At 32.3% G+C, this 18,226-nt stretch overlaps 2 protein-coding genes and 1 long non-coding RNA gene across 3 annotated transcripts; 2 read left to right on the top strand and 1 right to left on the bottom strand.

Moving 5' to 3' along the window:
* The first annotated feature begins 547 nt into the window (after positions 1–547).
* LOC122605714 (probable CoA ligase CCL11) lies at positions 548–2,888 on the top strand. Its single transcript, XM_043778673.1, has 2 exons — positions 548–1,028; positions 1,544–2,888. The coding sequence occupies exons 1-2, from the start codon at positions 569–571 to the stop codon at positions 2,764–2,766; spliced, it is 1,683 nt and encodes a 560-aa protein (XP_043634608.1). The 5' UTR covers positions 548–568; the 3' UTR covers positions 2,767–2,888.
* A 2,271-nt stretch (positions 2,889–5,159) lies between these two features.
* On the bottom strand, positions 5,160–7,913 carry LOC122605583. Its single transcript, XR_006324652.1, has 2 exons — positions 6,311–7,913; positions 5,160–5,803 (listed from the first exon to the last, which is right to left on the bottom strand). It is a non-coding gene; the product is annotated as an uncharacterized LOC122605583 (long non-coding RNA).
* A 127-nt stretch (positions 7,914–8,040) lies between these two features.
* Positions 8,041–15,425, top strand: LOC122604410 (receptor-like protein EIX1). Its single transcript, XM_043777304.1, has 2 exons — positions 8,041–9,040; positions 14,215–15,425. The coding sequence occupies exons 1-2, from the start codon at positions 8,041–8,043 to the stop codon at positions 15,423–15,425; spliced, it is 2,211 nt and encodes a 736-aa protein (XP_043633239.1).
* Positions 15,426–18,226: the final 2,801 nt, after the last annotated feature.

The raw sequence follows: 18,226 nt of genomic DNA, 5'->3' as shown, positions 1-18,226 counted from the left end.
GATATCAGGTAGATTAGAGGTGAGTGCTAGATTGTTTGGTATCCTTAATAAATCAAAATACGTATGGTAGTGAGTAGTGACTAGTTAGAGGGAGTTTAGATGTAATCCTTGATTTCTATGGATCCCTGATTACCCATGGGGAAACCTGTTACCCCAAAGTTAGTAAGTAAACGGTGACCCTTCGGGTCTGGGTCCGGGTTTGGGACGAGTATCTTTAAACGGGTCCAAGGTTACCTAAACCTGGCCCAAACCCGACCCGTTGCCATTCTTGCGGGTACCAGTAGTATAAAATAACACAACCTTTTGAATTAATTTTTGAAACATTAATTACCCGCGGTCATCTAATGCTACATCTGCTTCTGTCCTTCCCTATCTATCCGGCTCCCCATTTACTGATATATGGTTAATAATCAAAAAGGTAATAATTATACACAAAGGATGAGCTAGGAAGAACAAAACATAAATGCTAAATAAACATGAGTACCCCCAATGGTTTTATTACATTATTACAGTGGTTGTTGCAACCATTTATAACTACTTCATTCCACACCACTCTTTTGCCTGCATAATGGAACATCTAAAACCCACCTCTGCAAATTCATGCCCACTTACACCTCTCACCTTCTTAGAACGAGCTGCTTCTGTTTATGGAGATTGTACTTCCATTGTTTACAATAACACCACCACCACCTTCACATGGACACAAACCCTCCACCGCTGCCTTGGCGCGGCTTCCTCCCTCGTGCAAATGGGTATTCGTAGAGGCGATGTTGTTTCTGTTTTGGCGTTTAATGTCCCTGCTATGTATGAACTTCAGTTTGCTGTGCCAATGTCTGGTGCTGTACTTAACAATATCAATACTCGTCTTAATGCTCGTACAATATCCGTCATGCTTCGTCACTCTGAAGCTAAGATGCTCTTTGTTGATTCTCATCTTAAGCTTCTTGCACAAGATGCTGTGTCTAGATTTCCTTCCGGGATTCGCCGACCCACACTTGTTCTCATTAATACAGAGAGCTTAACAGGTGGTGCGTACATGTTTCTTATTATCATCTATATTATGGGCTAGCTAGTGGTGCAATAAGACTACCATACTTTTGATATGTTTATCACTAGTATGTATGTGTCATGTGTGTAGATAAGTTAAGTAAGAACCCAATGTTGTACATCTTCTACGGTTTTTGTGTCCCAATACCTCAACGGTGTATGGGGATAGTTAAGATGTAGACAGCTTTATCCCAACCACGACAATATAGAGAGGTTGCCTCCAAGTTCTATCTAATATAGAAAAGTACCTCCAGTCTTGCAAGACATAAACATAAAACCCTTAACCTCTGTGTCATAGACAAGAGTGTTAAGCACTTATCCAGCCTTGTTGGTTATTATGTATGCATGTATGTATGTATGTATGTTTGTAACTGTATGTATATATTATTATCGTTTAAAATCAAGTATTTCTTTCTTTTGATAATGTGACCTCAAGTTTATTATAAATCCTTCCTAATTAATAGATGTATGTATAATTGTTTTATTTATGCAACAGATAGCAGATCTACTGAAGAGGTTGATAACTATCTAAGTTCAACAACAACGTACGAGGATATAGTGAACAAGGGAGACTCGAATTTTGAGTGGGTAAGACCAGTAAACGAGTGGGACCCCATCACATTAAACTACACCTCCGGAACGACGTCGTCTCCAAAAGGAGTTATACATTCTCACCGAGCAATTTTCATCGTGACCGTTGATTCTCTCACGGATTGGCCTGTACCCAAGAAACCGGTTTACTTATGGACGCTGCCAATGTTTCACTCCAATGGTTGGAGTTTCACTTGGGGAATGGCAGCTGTAGGTGGTACTAATATATGCCTCCACAAATTCAAGGCAGACGATATTTTCTCGGCTATAAAGCATCACAACGTCACCCACATGTGTGGTGCGCCCGTTGTTCTCAACATGATAGCAAACTCGCCTAATGCAAAACCATTACAAAACCGGGTGGTCCATTTCTTGACCGGTGGAGCTCCGCCTCCTGCAGCTGTTGTTCTACGAACCGAGGGGTTAGGTTTTAACGTTAGCCATGGGTATGGTCTGACTGAGGTAGCGGGTGTAGTTGTTTCATGTGCTTGGAAAGATAAGTGGAACCGCTTGCCAGTTATTGAGCAAGCCGGCTTAAAAGCAAGACAAGGAGTTAGAACTCTAGCGTTGACTGAAGTCAATGTATTAGATCCCCACACGGGACTAGGTGTCAAACGAGATGGGATGAGTCAGGGCGAGATAGTTTTGAAAGGGGCGTGTTTAATGTTGGGTTATTTTAAGGACCCTATCGCGACTAGAAAATGTATGAGAGAAGATGGGTGGCTGTACACTGGGGACGTCGGGGTGATACACCCAGACGGCTATTTGGAAATAAAAGATAGATCCAAAGATGTGATTATAACCGGGGGTGAGAATGTGAGTAGTGTGGAGGTGGAATCCGTTTTGTACTCTAATCCGCTTGTCCACGAGGCTGCTGTTGTAGCCAGGCCCGATGCATTTTGGGGTGAAACACCATGTGCTTTTGTGAGTTTGATAGTAGTAAAGGATGAGATGCGTGAAGAGGACATAATAAAGTATTGTCGAGAGCGGTTGCCACATTATATGGTCCCAAAGACGGTGGTGTTCATGGAGGAGTTGCCAAAAACAGCTACCGGAAAAATTAAGAAATCTAAGTTGCGAATTGTAGCAAAAAACATGTCCCCACCAATGAGCAGGAGCAGAATGTAATGTCGGATTTTAGAATGTATTTGGGAGTGTTGTTTTTGATTGATTACGAATTTTTTTCAATTTCTTTGATTTGTTTAGGATTATGTTATTAGAGTACATGATTATATTTTTAATATCTTAAGTAATAAATTAGTATGGATCAATTCCTAAAATTTGTAGTCTGGTCTGGGTTAGTACATAAATGGTTGGGTCAGGTTGATCTTGGTAATATTATCTAAAACGGGCTGCATCCATAAAGCAAATTAAAACTTGTGTGTTTTGTTGACCCACAAGCGTTTTCTGCTCATAGATGAATGGATGTATGCTCTTTAAATTGCAGTCTTTCAATCTTTTTCTCATATAGAGTTAAAAATATGATCATTACATCATTTACAATTTCATATAGTTGATGACCAAATCTGAGTCAAACTCTTATGCATCTTTTCTAATTTCTCACGAAAACATTTCTCTAAAATCAAACCAACTTTTTAGTAGGTTCCTATTCTACTCTTTCTAGCTTTGTGGTTCCTTTCATAAATATCTTGAATGTCATGAACAGAGGTGAACAACATCCTTCCTTTCATAAATATCTTGAATGCAACCAACGTAATTGTCTCAGGAACCTTCCCTATCCCATGAGTTCTTAAAGATTTTATTGAACGATCATCTTTAGTGAAACTTCATTCTTGCATATTATTGTTTTACATGAAACTCTGGATAGTAAAACTTCATCTTTTTGAGCATACGTGAAATTGGGTATTTATCAACTAAAGAATAAAATTAAAAAAAATTACCAATTAAATGTTCAAAAGTTCTTCCAAATGATGTTAGAATACTAATATGCAAGTATTATGTAATACTATCAAAGAAAAACCAAATTTTTAGTACGATTGTTTAGCTAGTTTCATGTGTTGATAAAAAATAATGATTTTGGTATACAGTTTTTGAGGTTTGTCAAATGTTACCCATATAACCTTTTAGGTTTTTTAAAGTGTTTGTGGCTCTTCTCAATGTGTTCTGAGCAATCCTATTCATTACTTTGTTTAAGTCTTGCCCATTTGACCCGTTATCTACCCAGCTTGACCTGTCCATTATACCAAATACGAGTACTTTTTAGGGTCATCCAATATTGATTTTACGTAGTATAGGAAATCACAATGCAATTATTCTGTTATAAATATAATAAATTATTTTTAGTTTGACCCGAAAAAATGTTGCCAAAAAAAAGCCTCTGTTCAGTTTGTCATCATATTCTTGTTATAAAAGTATACTTGAACTATTATTAAGTCTGCAACATTCTATTGTAACACTTTAGTTAACCTCTGAATTTTGAAAAGATTTAAAACTAACCTCAATTATGATTCTGCAAAATTTAGAGCCTTCATGTAACCTCATTTTCTGATTATCCTTGTTTTGGTGAAATTCAGTTGGCAGTTAACTCATGGTTGGGCTAGTGATAACATTTTTGATTAAAAAAAATGGACTCTGCATACATATTAAATTATTCCATGGCAATCATATTAATCTGCAATATTAATCATCCCACTTATCTCTAACTATTGATTCCATGTCGGCACCTCAAGAAAAAAATGATTAAAATAAGACTAGAGGGAGTTCTTGGACTTTAAATGTTAGCCATAGTCCATAGAGAATGTCAGGTTATTTATTTTGACTTTTGTATTTTAAGATATGTCTTGTTTTTACATAATGATTATACTTTAAGAGATCAAGGAGTATGTCCCATCAAGTAGGAGGTTGTAATTCGTTTAACGGGTCAATAGAAAAATTTCAAATCAGGAAATACTGATTCTTCATTTTCTAACTGTTTATTTTTTTTAAGTCGAAGTCTTCGTACAATAAATTACATGGATGTGATGGACCTGAACAAGATGCGGCCATAACTTCTTGAAAAACTTGGCTTCATTCACTCTATTCAGCAAAATACTCTAAACACAATGACCATAACAACTCTTCCGACCAATAAAATGCATATACACAACGTCGCAAACATGAAAATTATAACTACTCAGATTAAATCTCACAAAACTCCATAAAAAAAGTTCATAAACCGAATAGCTCAACAGGATGAATTTGGTATAAAGATACTAGACAATAACTGGAAATCTGTTAATACGTAACATAAGTTGACTAGAAAAGTCAACAGTATAACATTACAGAAGTCGTTAGGACATAATCGTAGCAGCTCAGAAATATACCAGAATCGTGTTTAACTGTCTACCAACTAACAGTACCAATACTCCCATCACACCTTCCAACTAGACTACCATTTAACTAGCAAATACTCGATCAAGTTTGCCCAGAAAGCAAGACTTTGCTGAATAAAAGGTTCAAAATACATAGAGTATATGTATTAGCATATTATGTAGCATATCCTTGTCCTATTAAGTAGCATGTACTCAAACACATCTATTTATATGCGTCATTGTATTAATCTAAAGACAACAATGTCACCAACTACAAACCTGATAGGCTTGAATACATGGTACAAATATGACCCATCAAGTAAAGTAATTATAAGCAAATATGTTAGTTTCAACTCAGTACATTAGATCTTAGACCTGCAACTCAATCAAATCTACCGTCCTTGTGTTTGTCAGCCAAAATACAACAAGTTGATATGTATGTGGCCACCGGCTCTTGAAAGACTTGGAATGATTCAGGACTCCAAGTCTACTATTAAGTTCTTTATCATGACTATTATGTGATTCATGAATACAAACAAGTTTTTGCAAAACACTCCAATCAACAAGCGTCGTTCGATGACAATATATACCAGTAACACGTTATGGACCCAAACAAGCTTTTTCTGTATGTGGACACTATCTCTTGAAAGACTTTGAACGATTCATAGCTCCAAGTCTACTATCCAACGTCTTGTCGACTCACGTCCACATCAACCTAATTATAAGTTCACAAAAGATTATAAGGCTTACTGTATGACAAATGTGCCCCATTCCTCTGCTTCTGAATTATACGTGTAATGTATCTTAATCACTATAAAATGGAAACCACTTTTCCTGTCATCTTCGTATTATTTCTGTTCATCAAAGTACAAGGCCGAAACAAGGTAAGTATAGCTACTCAGATTAAAAATCGCAAACCTCCATAAGGTACATAAACAGAAGAGTTCAAAACGATAAATTTGATACAAACAAACTAGACAATAACAACAAGATGGAGACTCTGGAATTCTGTTAGTACGTGACATTTGTTGACTCGAAATGGCAACAGTATAACCTATAGAAGTAATTAGGACATAATGGTAGCAGATCAGAAATATACCAGAATTCGTTTATAACTGTCCACTTTCAATGAATACTCAAATTCAAAAAGCCAACAAATTTCCAATCTCCACCAAAACAGCACAACAGTTTCCTCTATATACTATTCTTCACAACTACAAACCTTCCCATGGACAGACTCAAAATCCTAAGACACAAACCCAATCAGACCATCCCGACTACTTATAACACCCCCATGGACAGGATACAAGGTTCACAATATATGGCCTATTAAGAGTATATGTATAAGCATATTTACTCACTTAGGTTGTTGCCCCTCGAGTTGTATTTAATCGAAATACAGCAGTGTCACTAAATAAACAATCCTGATGCTCTTGAATACATGCTACATAATATGACCATTATGTAAATAATAATTAGCAAGATTAGAGTTGATCAAATTTGAACACTCGTGAAAGATGATCATTAAGTAAAAGCATCTGCACAAAGGAAAAATATGTTAGGACAACTCAATATATGAGACCTTAGACCTGCAACTGAATCAAATCTGCCGTCCTCTTTATAAAATCAAAGGACAAATGCAGGGACATTTAGCAAGCCAAAATAGAACTTGTAGAAAACCACCCAGAACTCTAAAAGACACATCCTACTTTGATAGGAGAGTTTACGTGTTTCACACTACCGTCGACAACTGTTGACTGATATTAACATCTTATTATGACCCAAACAAGTTGATAAGTATTTTTGGCCACCGGCTCTTGAAAGACTTTGAATGATTTATGACTCCAAGTCTACCGTTAAATTCCTGATCACAAGAATTGTGCGATTCATGAATACAAACAAGTTTTGCAAAACAGTCCAAACAACAAGTGTCGTTGGATGACGATAATATGAGTAACACGTTATGGACCCAAATAAGCTTTTTCTGCATGTGGCCACTATCTCTTTGAAGACTTTGAACAGGTCATAACTCCAGGTCTACTATCGAATGTCTTGTGGACTCAAGTCGATATCACAACCTAAGTATACGTTCATAAAAGATTTTAAGGCATGCCTTATTATATATGCACCCCATTCCCCCTACTTACGAATTACACAACGCGTACTCTATCTTAATTACTCCAAAATGGAAAACACCTTTCTTCTCATTTTTGCATCATTTCTATTCATTCAAACATATGGCGCAAGCAGCAGCAATATCATGATCACGACTTCCTCAAACGTTACATGTATCCAAAGAGAGCGACAATTACTGCTTGCATTCAGAAAAGGTCTCACAGACGAATCAAATAGGCTGGCAACATGGACAGGAGTAGAATGTTGTGAGTGGCAGGGAATTAGGTGTGACATGAGAAATGGTCATGTTGTCAAACTTGATCTTCGATCTCTATTGTCTTTCACTGGCGACTCTGACTATGTTTTAAACACAAGTAGTTGGCTCAAAGGTAAGGTAAGTCCTTCATTACTCGACTTGAAGTATCTGCGTTACTTGGACCTGAGCATGAACAACTTCTCAGGACAAAATATTCCTGGATTCTTCGGGTCGTTCAAGTATTTGGAATACTTGAACCTCTCTTACTCAGGTTTCAGTGGTGTAGTCCCCCCTCATCTAGGAAATCTTTCAAGGTTACAATATCTTGATCTTAATCATAGGTACGCCATGGTAGCTCTCCGTTATGACGTTTCTTTGATGGTCAAGGATGATCTGCAGTGGGTGTCCTTGTTGTCGTCGTTAAAGCACTTGGATCTCTCAGGAATAACAATCGGTAACCATATTGATTGGTTCCATTCGGTTAACACGTTAACTTCATTGCTTACACTGAACTTGGCCTCGTGTGATATACATATCTCCTCCATAAAGTTCATCAATTTCACGTCTCTTAATTCACTCGATCTCTCTTCCAATGGTATTGACTCCACCATTCCTGTTTGGTTATCAAACCTTACTAGCCTCAGGCATCTACACCTTCGTTATAACCGCTTCCATGGTCCAATACCTGATTCTATTGCAACCCTGAGCTCTCTTACGTCCATGGACCTTTCATTAAACGAATTGGCTGGTCCAATACCTCCCTCACTTGGTAACCTATCCTCTCTAAGAGTACTCTCTCTATGTTATAGTCAATTGAGTGGGAGCATACCTGAAAGCATTGGTCAATTATCAATGCTTGAAAGCCTTTATCTTTCTTATAATCGATTGAGTGGGAGCATACCTGAAAGCATTGGTCAATTATCAATGCTTGAAAGCCTTGATCTTTTTTATAATCGATTGAGTGGGAGCATACCTGAAAGCATTGGTCAATTATCAATGCTTGAAAGCCTTGATCTTTCTGATAATCGATTGAGTGGGAGCATACCTGAAAGCATTGGTCAATTATCAATGCTTGAAAGCCTTTATCTTTATAATAATCAATTGAGTGGAAGCATACCTGAAAGCATTGGTCAATTATCAATGCTTGGAAGCCTTGATCTTTCTGGTAATCGATTGAGTGGGAGCATACCTGAAAGCATTGGTCAATTATCAATGCTTCAAAACCTTGTTCTTTCTCGTAATCAATTGAGTGGAAGCATACCTGAAAGCATCAGTCAATTATCAATGCTTGAAATCCTTCATCTTGACGATAATCGATTGAGTGGGAGCATTCCAACTAGTATTGGCCAGCTTTCAAACCTCATTGAACTAGATGTCAATAATAACTCATTGGTTGGGGTTGTTTCGGAACATCACTTCACCAAACTTCACAATCTAACCGAATTGTCCTTGTCTGATAATTCATTAACGCTGAATGTCAGCACTCATTGGATTCCTCCCTTCCAATTGACGTATTTTTCTGCACGCTCCTGTAACGTCGGACCTCAATTCCCAAATTGGCTTCAGACGCAAACAAATCTTGAAGTTTTAGGTCTTTCAAATTCGGGTATTGGAGATACAATACCAGAGTGGTTTGAGAACATCACCTCTCATCTCCAAGGACTGGATTTGTCCCACAACCAGATTGATGGAAACCTATCACGACTAATTACAAGCCCAGGTATCTATTTTTTTCAATAAGAACTTATTTAGGGGTGTTTGGGTTAACATGGATCTATTTTTTCTAAACCACACTCCTACAAAGATTTTTATAACAGTGAGTTGATATGGATTTTTATTTCTATATTATTTTTATTTCTTTAATAATCACAAATAATAACATTTGAATTACAACAGAAATGAAAAAGAAAAATAGAAAACGATATTGATGTGTGTATAAATAAATAAATATTATTATGTTAATGTAATGATTTTATATAATTTTTTTGTGAGTTGATAATGGATCCTTTTTTCTCTATTATTTTTATGTCTTAATATAACACAATTACAATAATTTTGATTTTTTAACTATCAACAAAAAAATGGAAAAAAATGAGGAATAAAAAGATATGTAAAAACAAAATATAAATACTACTATACTAGTATAATATTCTAACTAAATTATTTTTCGAGTAATACACAGGTTAAACATATTTTTTTTCGCTAATAGTTATAAATAAGACAATACTATTATATCAAAATATGTTTTGTATAAAAAAGTATCAATAAGACATGTATGTTGGTTATATCTTTATAAAATAATATAAAATAATGGTATGTTAAATGTAGATATGAGCTACTGGAATTTTTATATATTACAGATAATTAGTGACATGTTAAATTTATAAATTATAATAATTTAACAAATATAAATAAAATGTTGAAAAATGGTGATATTGTAATTTTTAAAATTATTTTTTTATTATTTTTCTAAGCACCATATATATATAAATATCTTTTATTTAAATATTACAAGATATTAACGAAGTAAAACTAAATACTTATAACCAATCTCCACTCATTTACTTTTTTATATTTATTGCAGTAGATGATAAAAAAAAATCTATATAAAGTCATAATTTGATAACAACATACGACATAAAACAAAAAGGAAATGTTAAAAAGAAAATCAAAAAAGTATTTTAAAAAATAATATCTATATATAATCTATAAATTTTTTTCCGAACATTCAGTCAGTATGCGACATCAGGGAAACCTCACTGTATAATGGTGAAGCCTTGCATGTACCCTAAACAACGAAATGTTGACCATAGGCTGTGACAAGTATTCGAAGGAAAAAACCCCAAGACTTGTCATCCCTAAGGATCGAACTCAAGACCTTGGGTAAAACCTGAGATGCCTCTCATTAGTTGAACTAGTCTTTATTGGCTAATCTATAATCTATACTATCTAATAAAACAAACCACCTTTTTTTTTCCTTAAACTTTCTTCCTTTGAAAAACCAAAAATACATTTCTCCTTTATTCACTAATTTAAAATATCTCCGTTTAATATACCTATAATACCATTAATCAAATAATTTACAGTATAAATTCTCCAACTCTTAAAATAACTATAATACCACCTTTAACATCAATTACTTTTACATTCACCACCATCGCCGCCCCCATCATCATCCCCACTGCCGCCACCACCCCTGTCAGTGACAAAACCCGAATCGAAAAACCAAAAAAAACCGAGAAAACCGAACCGCAAAAACCGAAAACCGAATGAAACCGATCGGTTTGATTTTCGTTTTCTAAAAACCGAACAGATCGGTTCAGATTTCGGTTTCATATGCAAAAAAAACGATCAAAAACTGAACCGAACCGAATCAAATATATTTCATTTTATTTTATATTTATATCATATTACATTTATATTTAATAGTTATAGTTGGCAAATCTTTTCTCTATATAAAACTTTAAGTCCATACCAAAAATTTAGTTAAAAACAAGCGGACTTGGCACAACCAAAACCCTTTAATTCATTAATCTGATTACAAAAATTAATTTTATGATGTCATCCCAATTGAATTTGAAGTATTAATACAACTAATTTAATTAGCATTTTTCATAAATTAATATGCTATACTCACGTACAACTATCTTTTAGATCCCCAAATTAAACATCCATGAACCCCAATTTCACAATAGATTTCTAAAGCCACGCATATTCTTTTTTTTTTTCTATTAAGAATAAAATACATGAAACTCATGAAAAATATATCACAAACAATAGAACCAATTTGATTGCCCATTTTTTCCCCCAAAACTTTTAGGCGTGTCACTACACAAACACATAATATTATTATGTGATGTTGATGGTTATCAAAGTATTATATATTGATTTAAAGTAAGGTGCTTATGAAAAGATATGTTACAGATTTTGAATCCAGGTTGAAAAAGAAAATTAGTTTTTTTTGTTAATAAGTAACCATATTAGTTTTGTTGCTCATCCAAAATCGATTATTTGAGAATATAAATGCAGTAATTTAGAAGATAATGTAGAGAAAAATATCTCCTTTTTTTTATATATGTGAATAGTCATGGTTTAAGTTTCAATGTTTAAGTAAACTACTACTGTGATTGGAGCATGTTGTCATGTTAAAATATGAGGCCGTTTTCAAATAATTAACACAAATCAACGATAACTTATGCATTGCTGGTTTTCAAGTTAAATTTGTATACATTACCATGTAGGAATCTATTACTTCTTTTTGATTACTTATTATGTAGTCAGTTGAGTTGTGTTGTATTACTTTTACATTTAACGGTTACATCCCAATTGTTTTTACTGTAATTAGTTATCATTATACTACCCGGGTAGTCACCCGGGTTCTTAAGCTAGTATGTTAAATATATTTAAACCTTTTTGTTTTTATAGTATACAAATCAATATAAATTTATGTTTAAATGAAAACAGGCAACAAAACTATTTCTTTTTATATAAAATTATAACAATTTTAGTATACAAGTCAATATAAATGTATGTTTTAACACCTAAAAGATATATTGTTATTTAATAAAAAACATTCGTATAATTTAGTTTCTATATTATATTATTTTTTAACAGTTAAAAGTTAAATTTTTAATATAATAAACAAAAACCGTAAAAAAAATTTAATATATAAAAAACCGAAACTAAAACTGAAACCGATCCAAACCGAACCGAAAAACAGAGAAACCGAACCAAACAAAAGCCGAATCCAACGGTTTTGGTTTTCTAAAAATCGAACGGATTGATTTGGGTTTTGGTTTTAGGCGAAAACCGACCCAAACCGAACCAATCTCACCCCTAACCACCACCACCTCCGGCATCACTACTCTGACCGCCGCTGCATTGCGTGGGCATAAGTCTAGTACATTATAAAGCAAAAGAATTTTGTTTTTACCATTAAACATTCAGCCTTCGAAATACCATTTTTACCCTTAAATTTATAACTACTCATATTAAAGGAGTATTGTTATACGAATACCCCAATAAGTTTGTCTTTCACTTTATAAGAAAATATCATACCATAATATTCTATCTGCCCCTTTTCATTAACTATACTATCATTTTAAGTCAACTACCTTTATATTAATAATCACACCGTTAACGCCACCATCACCCATCGTCGTCGCCCTGCCGCCGCATTGCGTGGATACCCCTCTCGTAAAAGAAAATTGTTATAACATAAGCATCCTATAAAAATAGCTTAAGAAAATCGGCATCTCTACATTTTTTTCAAACCTTAATTCTTTTTGTTTAATTTATTTATGATATCATAAATACTTTCCTTTTAAAAATTTATATATTTTTATTATTTCTTATGTAACTTTAGTATAAAACAATGTTTTTTTTTTAAAATCTAATAATTTATAAATGGTATTTTAAATTTCTATTATCTAAATAATATTTTATAATAGATTTTTAAGTTATCCGTATATCATGTGAGTTATTAAGTTAATTATATTTGTTTGAAAATAAGGTATGATATTCCGAAATTATGAGTAATATATTTATACTTGTTGTTTGCGCACATTAAGTATATATTTAATACAAAGAAAACTTGAAGGTAGTTATATGTATCTTGCTTATCAAAACTAAAAGTTGTTTTAGTAAATTATCACATAGATATTAAGGAATAGGCTCAATCAAATTCATTGCGACTTTAATAATGAAGATACATTTTTCTAAAACTTTTATTAATACGTCTGGGTTAAACCTGAGTTAATTAGCTATAATACAAAATTTAGGAATTATTTTTTCATGTTTATATCATTAAAATAGTTACTTTGTATGAATTATTAAATTAAATTTAAAACTATTAAAGTTTATAAAAAATATATTACATCAGTATTTTGATCTAATGGCTCTAACTAAAAATTAAGCTTTATCTAACGGTCAAATCTTTTTCATTTTGAAGTTAATGTTTTTTTTATATATATATTTAGTAATGGTATTATATATTTATTACAATAAATATTTCATTCTTTTTAATATTGCTTGTCTTTTTTTTCTGAACATTTAGTCGGTATGCGACATCTTGGAAACCTCACCGTATAATGGTGAATTCTTGCACGTACCCTAGACAACGAGATGTTGATCATGGGCCGTTACAAGTATTCGGAGGAAAAAACCCCAAGACTTGTCATCCCAAAGGATCGAATTCAAGGCCTTGGGTAAAACCCGGGATGCCTCTGACGAGTTGGGTTAGTCATCATTGGCAATATTACTTGTCTTTTGAGAATAAAAAAAAGATGTTACATTGAATTAAAAACTTGGATTAACAACTCAATTCGTTAATGGAAAAAAACACTAGGTTTGGCGAAAAAATTTTCATGTTTAAAAAAACTAAATTTGATTTAGTTTTGTACCAATAACATTTTAATAAATTTTTATTGTTATTTTTAAAGTTAAAAATATTTTGATTTTTCATATTATATTTATATAATGAATGAAAAAAGATATGAAAGTAAGTATATGGTATAATAAAAGCAAATAATCACACTATAACATATAGTTTTGATCATATAAAAAAATGGTTTGAATGGTTAACTCTAAAATGTTATGTTAAATTGACGTGAACAAAGTTAGACTATAGTTTTTAAAAATTAAGAAATAAATTTGGTATAGTTATTTTGTGATTGTGTAAATGGTTCCTGACCAAAACATTCAATTTCAGTTAAAATGGATAAATCCGTTTACAGGTTTTTTTGTGAATTTAGATTAGACGCTAATAAGTTATTTAATGCTTTCATAGGTCAGAGATTATAAGCTGGCTAACGATTGGTCCAACATAACCCAACCTAACTTGTCTTATGTATTTTAACTATATTAATAATTGTCAAATTCAAATTTATAACCCAGGTCTCGCTTATTTATTTCTTGGGAAAAATCGCTTCACCGGAAGCATTCCAACACAGTTATGCGAGTTGGTTCATATATTAGGACTGGATTTATCCGATAATAACTTCTTTGGAGTTCTTCCCAAATGCTTAGGGAACTTGATTCAGTTACGGGTGATGGATTTTACAAATAACACTATAGTCGGTGATGTTCCAAAGTCATTCGGTTTCCTATCTAACCTCGAGTCATTACACTTGCACAACAACAAGTTTGAGGGCAATCTTCCAGTGGCTTTACAGAACTTGACAAACCTAGTCACCTTTGATTTAGGGAATAACTTGTTGACGGGTAATATCCCTTCTTGGATTGGAAAAAAATTATCAAAGCTTGCAATCTTGAATCTCCAATCAAATAATTTCACGGGTAAGATCCCACTCGAACTCTGTCAAAATAATGCTCTTCAGAATTTAAACTTAGCGAATAATAACATAATTGGAATGATCCCTGGTTGCTTTTATAACTTATCCGGTATGATCGTGACTAGTGTTGACTTTGGATACAATGGAGGATATGAAGAAAACGTTGAGGCTTGCATAAAGGGTATTCAATTGAAGTACACCAAAACACTTAAGTTTCTTACATCCTTAGACTTGTCAAGCAACAAATTTATTGGTGAAATTCCTGATGTTTTAATGAACCTTATAGCGTTGAACAACTTGAATCTTTCTAGAAACTTGTTAAGTGGACAGATTTCGTCCAGGATTGGAGATCTAAAGCAATTGGAATCTTTAGATATTTCGATGAACTTGTTGTCTGGACAAATTCCTCCGAGTTTGGCTACCTTGAACTTTCTAAGCTACTTGAATTTATCCTTCAACAACTTATCTGGTCAAATACCGTCTGGACATCAACTCCAAACTTTAGGCGATCCATTAGCTATCTATGGAGGAAACAACGAGCTATGTGGGCCTACACTATTGAAGAGTTGCAATAGAGATAACTTATCAGGCACTCATATTAGTGAGAAAAAAGGTAAAGATGATATACAAGATTTGGGGTTGTTAATTGGCACAGTTTCTGGTTTTGTTGTCGGATTTTTGGGACTAATTGGTAGCTTGTACTTGATAAAAGAATGGAGAGCAACTTACTTCGAGATTATAGAGAATGTTTATACGTGGCTCGTATTATCAGTTCTAGTGACTCTTGCACATATACAAAAAAAGTTTTTCTAATAAGGTAAGATATTCTTGATTTGTATCTTTTTAGTTTTCGATGCATGATCTTCTTGAATTCACAAAAATCAAATTTTGTATATCTTTATTCTATGTTTGTGGTTTAAGTATACATACTTCATTTATGATTTGCTTGTTGACAATTAAACAATGACGATTCTACTACATATCCAAGGGATTTATTAGACCATCCTTATAAATTGATTTCTATTAGAGAGCCTATGAAAGAATATATATATATATATATATATATAGGGGAGCCTTATTTTGAGAACCCATTTTTTTATAAGAACCGTAAAAACTCCTAATATTTTTATTGGATCATATGTTTTTTTTGTTCATTCACATGTGAAACGTTATAAAAAAATATGTTGCAGAAGAAAATTTTTTTCAAAACCTTACATATAGCCGTTTGTCACATGTGAACAAAAAATGTGAAAAAATTCATTCACAAGTTCATAAAAAGCTACTTTGAAGGTTTCATAAAAAAGTTTCTTCTACAACATACCTTTTTATATTATTTCACATGTGAATGAGCAAAAAAAACATGTGAACAAGTATATTATCCAAGAGTTCTTATGGTTCTTACAAAAAAAATGGTTCTCAAAATAAGGAAAGTATATATATATATGAACATATATGAAATTGAGTTTAAAACTCCCTTAAACTTTTAATAAACAATATGAATCCATAAAGTTCTTTTATTTGTTATATAATGTTTTTAACTCACAAAAAAATGATTATATACTTAATTCTGTAATGGGACATAAAAAATCCCTTTACACTTTTGAGTTGCAGACTCACGTCTCAATCTATTCATAGTTTGGTTACCGTAAAACAACTATTAAAGTAAAATAGCTAAGACATGATTTTGATCTTTAGATCATGGTAATTAAAGTTGATGCTCGAAGATTCACGAAGCGCGCACACACACACATATATATATATATAGTAAAAAGATAAAATGAGAACCAATAATTTGTTGAGAACTATGAGAACTAGTATTTAATTAAAATCAATAGGGTTAGTATTGTAAATTACTAAATATATTTATGATTAATAGTCATTTAAAACTAATTATCCTCCATAAATTACTCCAGCACTCGAATGGAGGAGTTTTAGTTATGAAAGTTATGTATTCTTTTTATTTCACTATTTCAATAATTATCTTTTTAATTATTATTATACCATATTACCATTACATCATTTCCATGTACTGCACGATACATCAAATGGAAAAGTAGATAAATTCAATATTTTTTATGTTTATTAGGTTCTATCTTTCTATTTTTTTTAATTTACGAAGTTTTTATTTTGTTTTTGTTTTTTCTTCTTCTATCTTTCTATTTTTTTTAATTTACGAAGTTTTTTTTTGTTTTTGTTTTTTCTTCTTCCAATTACATGATATTAATTTCCATTTCTCTTTTCATTTCTCTATTGTATTATAACTTTTTATGTTTATTAGGAGTTACATCATTAAAAAATAATTGATCTATGATCAATTCCACACTAGGCATAATTTAACAATCACACATTATACTTTACAACTAAATGTTAACAATGAAATCTCAACATCACAGGTAAAAAATTATAAACACATATGTACATTGAACACAAGTGATCATATCTCAACTCCGTAGGTAAAAACCTATAAATGTATGTACTCTAAAACCCACAAGTGATTGTATCTCAACCTCGTAGGTACATGAATCCTATAAACACATGCATACACCAAAGCACATAAGTGATCATATCCCAACCTCATACGTAAAAGTCTATAAACACATGTACACCCATATACACATGTGAATACACATCCTAGCCAACGGTCCACATGTTAACCCATACGCCAAAATTATGAATTACTAAGTTTGTACATTTGTGAATAGGTTCATTTATTCACAAGTGTACAAGTTAAAGGTTTATGATTTTCAAAACCTTTATAATATATGTGTCTATACACACACCATGAAATGTAACAACTTCAGAAGGTAAAATGTTATTTATCAATATGTGTTATTATACTTTATACTACCTATACACAATTGCACGCCACGAACATGGATGAATAATAGATTAAAAATTATAGCAAAATATCATATGGAAAGCTGCATACGCATAATAGAAAAATAAGAATAAGAAAATTAATTAATACAAAAATTATTTTGGAAGCTCTGTCATAGGCAAGCTACGCAATACAAAAATCATATGGAAAACTTCTATTAAAAGTTAATAAGGCATAATACTAGTTAGTCGAATGAAAACAAATAAAAAAGGAATAAAAATCAATATAGGTCCATAATTTATGGTTGATGGTTACGTTTTTTTTTATAAATTTAAATGTATAACTTCTTTTTCTAAATATCCATTTACTACCCTTTTAACCAGCCCATGTGTTTAACTTGGTGATTTTATTTACAAAATTGTCATTGATGCTTATCAACCTTTGATTTGCTTAATCTAATGGTTACAATTAGTTCTCGTAGTTCTCGACAATTTTTTAATTCTCATTATATCTTCACTATATATATATTGATGCACAGTAAATTTTATGATGCATAGTGATTTTTAATGAAAGGAAAACTATTGTTATCATTTTAATATTTATTTTATTTTACCTAGAACGAATCCAAAAAAAATTGTGATTGTATTATTTATTTTAACCCCTTATGATTGTTATAAGTTTAACATTTTAACTTCAACTTTAAAATTTATTTATTAAAGAAACAAGTTTAACATCTTCTATAATTCGATTAACCTTTAACCTATAAAATTACACATATTATAATATTTGACAGAGT

The sequence above is a fragment of the Erigeron canadensis genome, chromosome 6, assembly GCF_010389155.1.
Source record: "Erigeron canadensis isolate Cc75 chromosome 6, C_canadensis_v1, whole genome shotgun sequence".
NCBI classification, from domain to species: domain Eukaryota; kingdom Viridiplantae; phylum Streptophyta; class Magnoliopsida; order Asterales; family Asteraceae; genus Erigeron; species Erigeron canadensis.
This window is presented reverse-complemented; position numbering and strand designations above follow the sequence as displayed.

Coding starts and splice junctions, on each gene's coding strand:
- LOC122604410 (XM_043777304.1), top strand. CDS start 8,041: ATGGACCTTTCATTAAACGAATTGGCTGGTCCAATACCTCCCTCACTT. Junction 9,041..14,214: donor ACGACTAATTACAAGCCCAG/GTATCTATTTTT, acceptor TTTATAACCCAG/GTCTCGCTTATTTATTTCTT.
- LOC122605714 (XM_043778673.1), top strand. CDS start 569: ATGGAACATCTAAAACCCACCTCTGCAAATTCATGCCCACTTACACCT. Junction 1,029..1,543: donor TACAGAGAGCTTAACAGGTG/GTGCGTACATGT, acceptor TTTATGCAACAG/ATAGCAGATCTACTGAAGAG.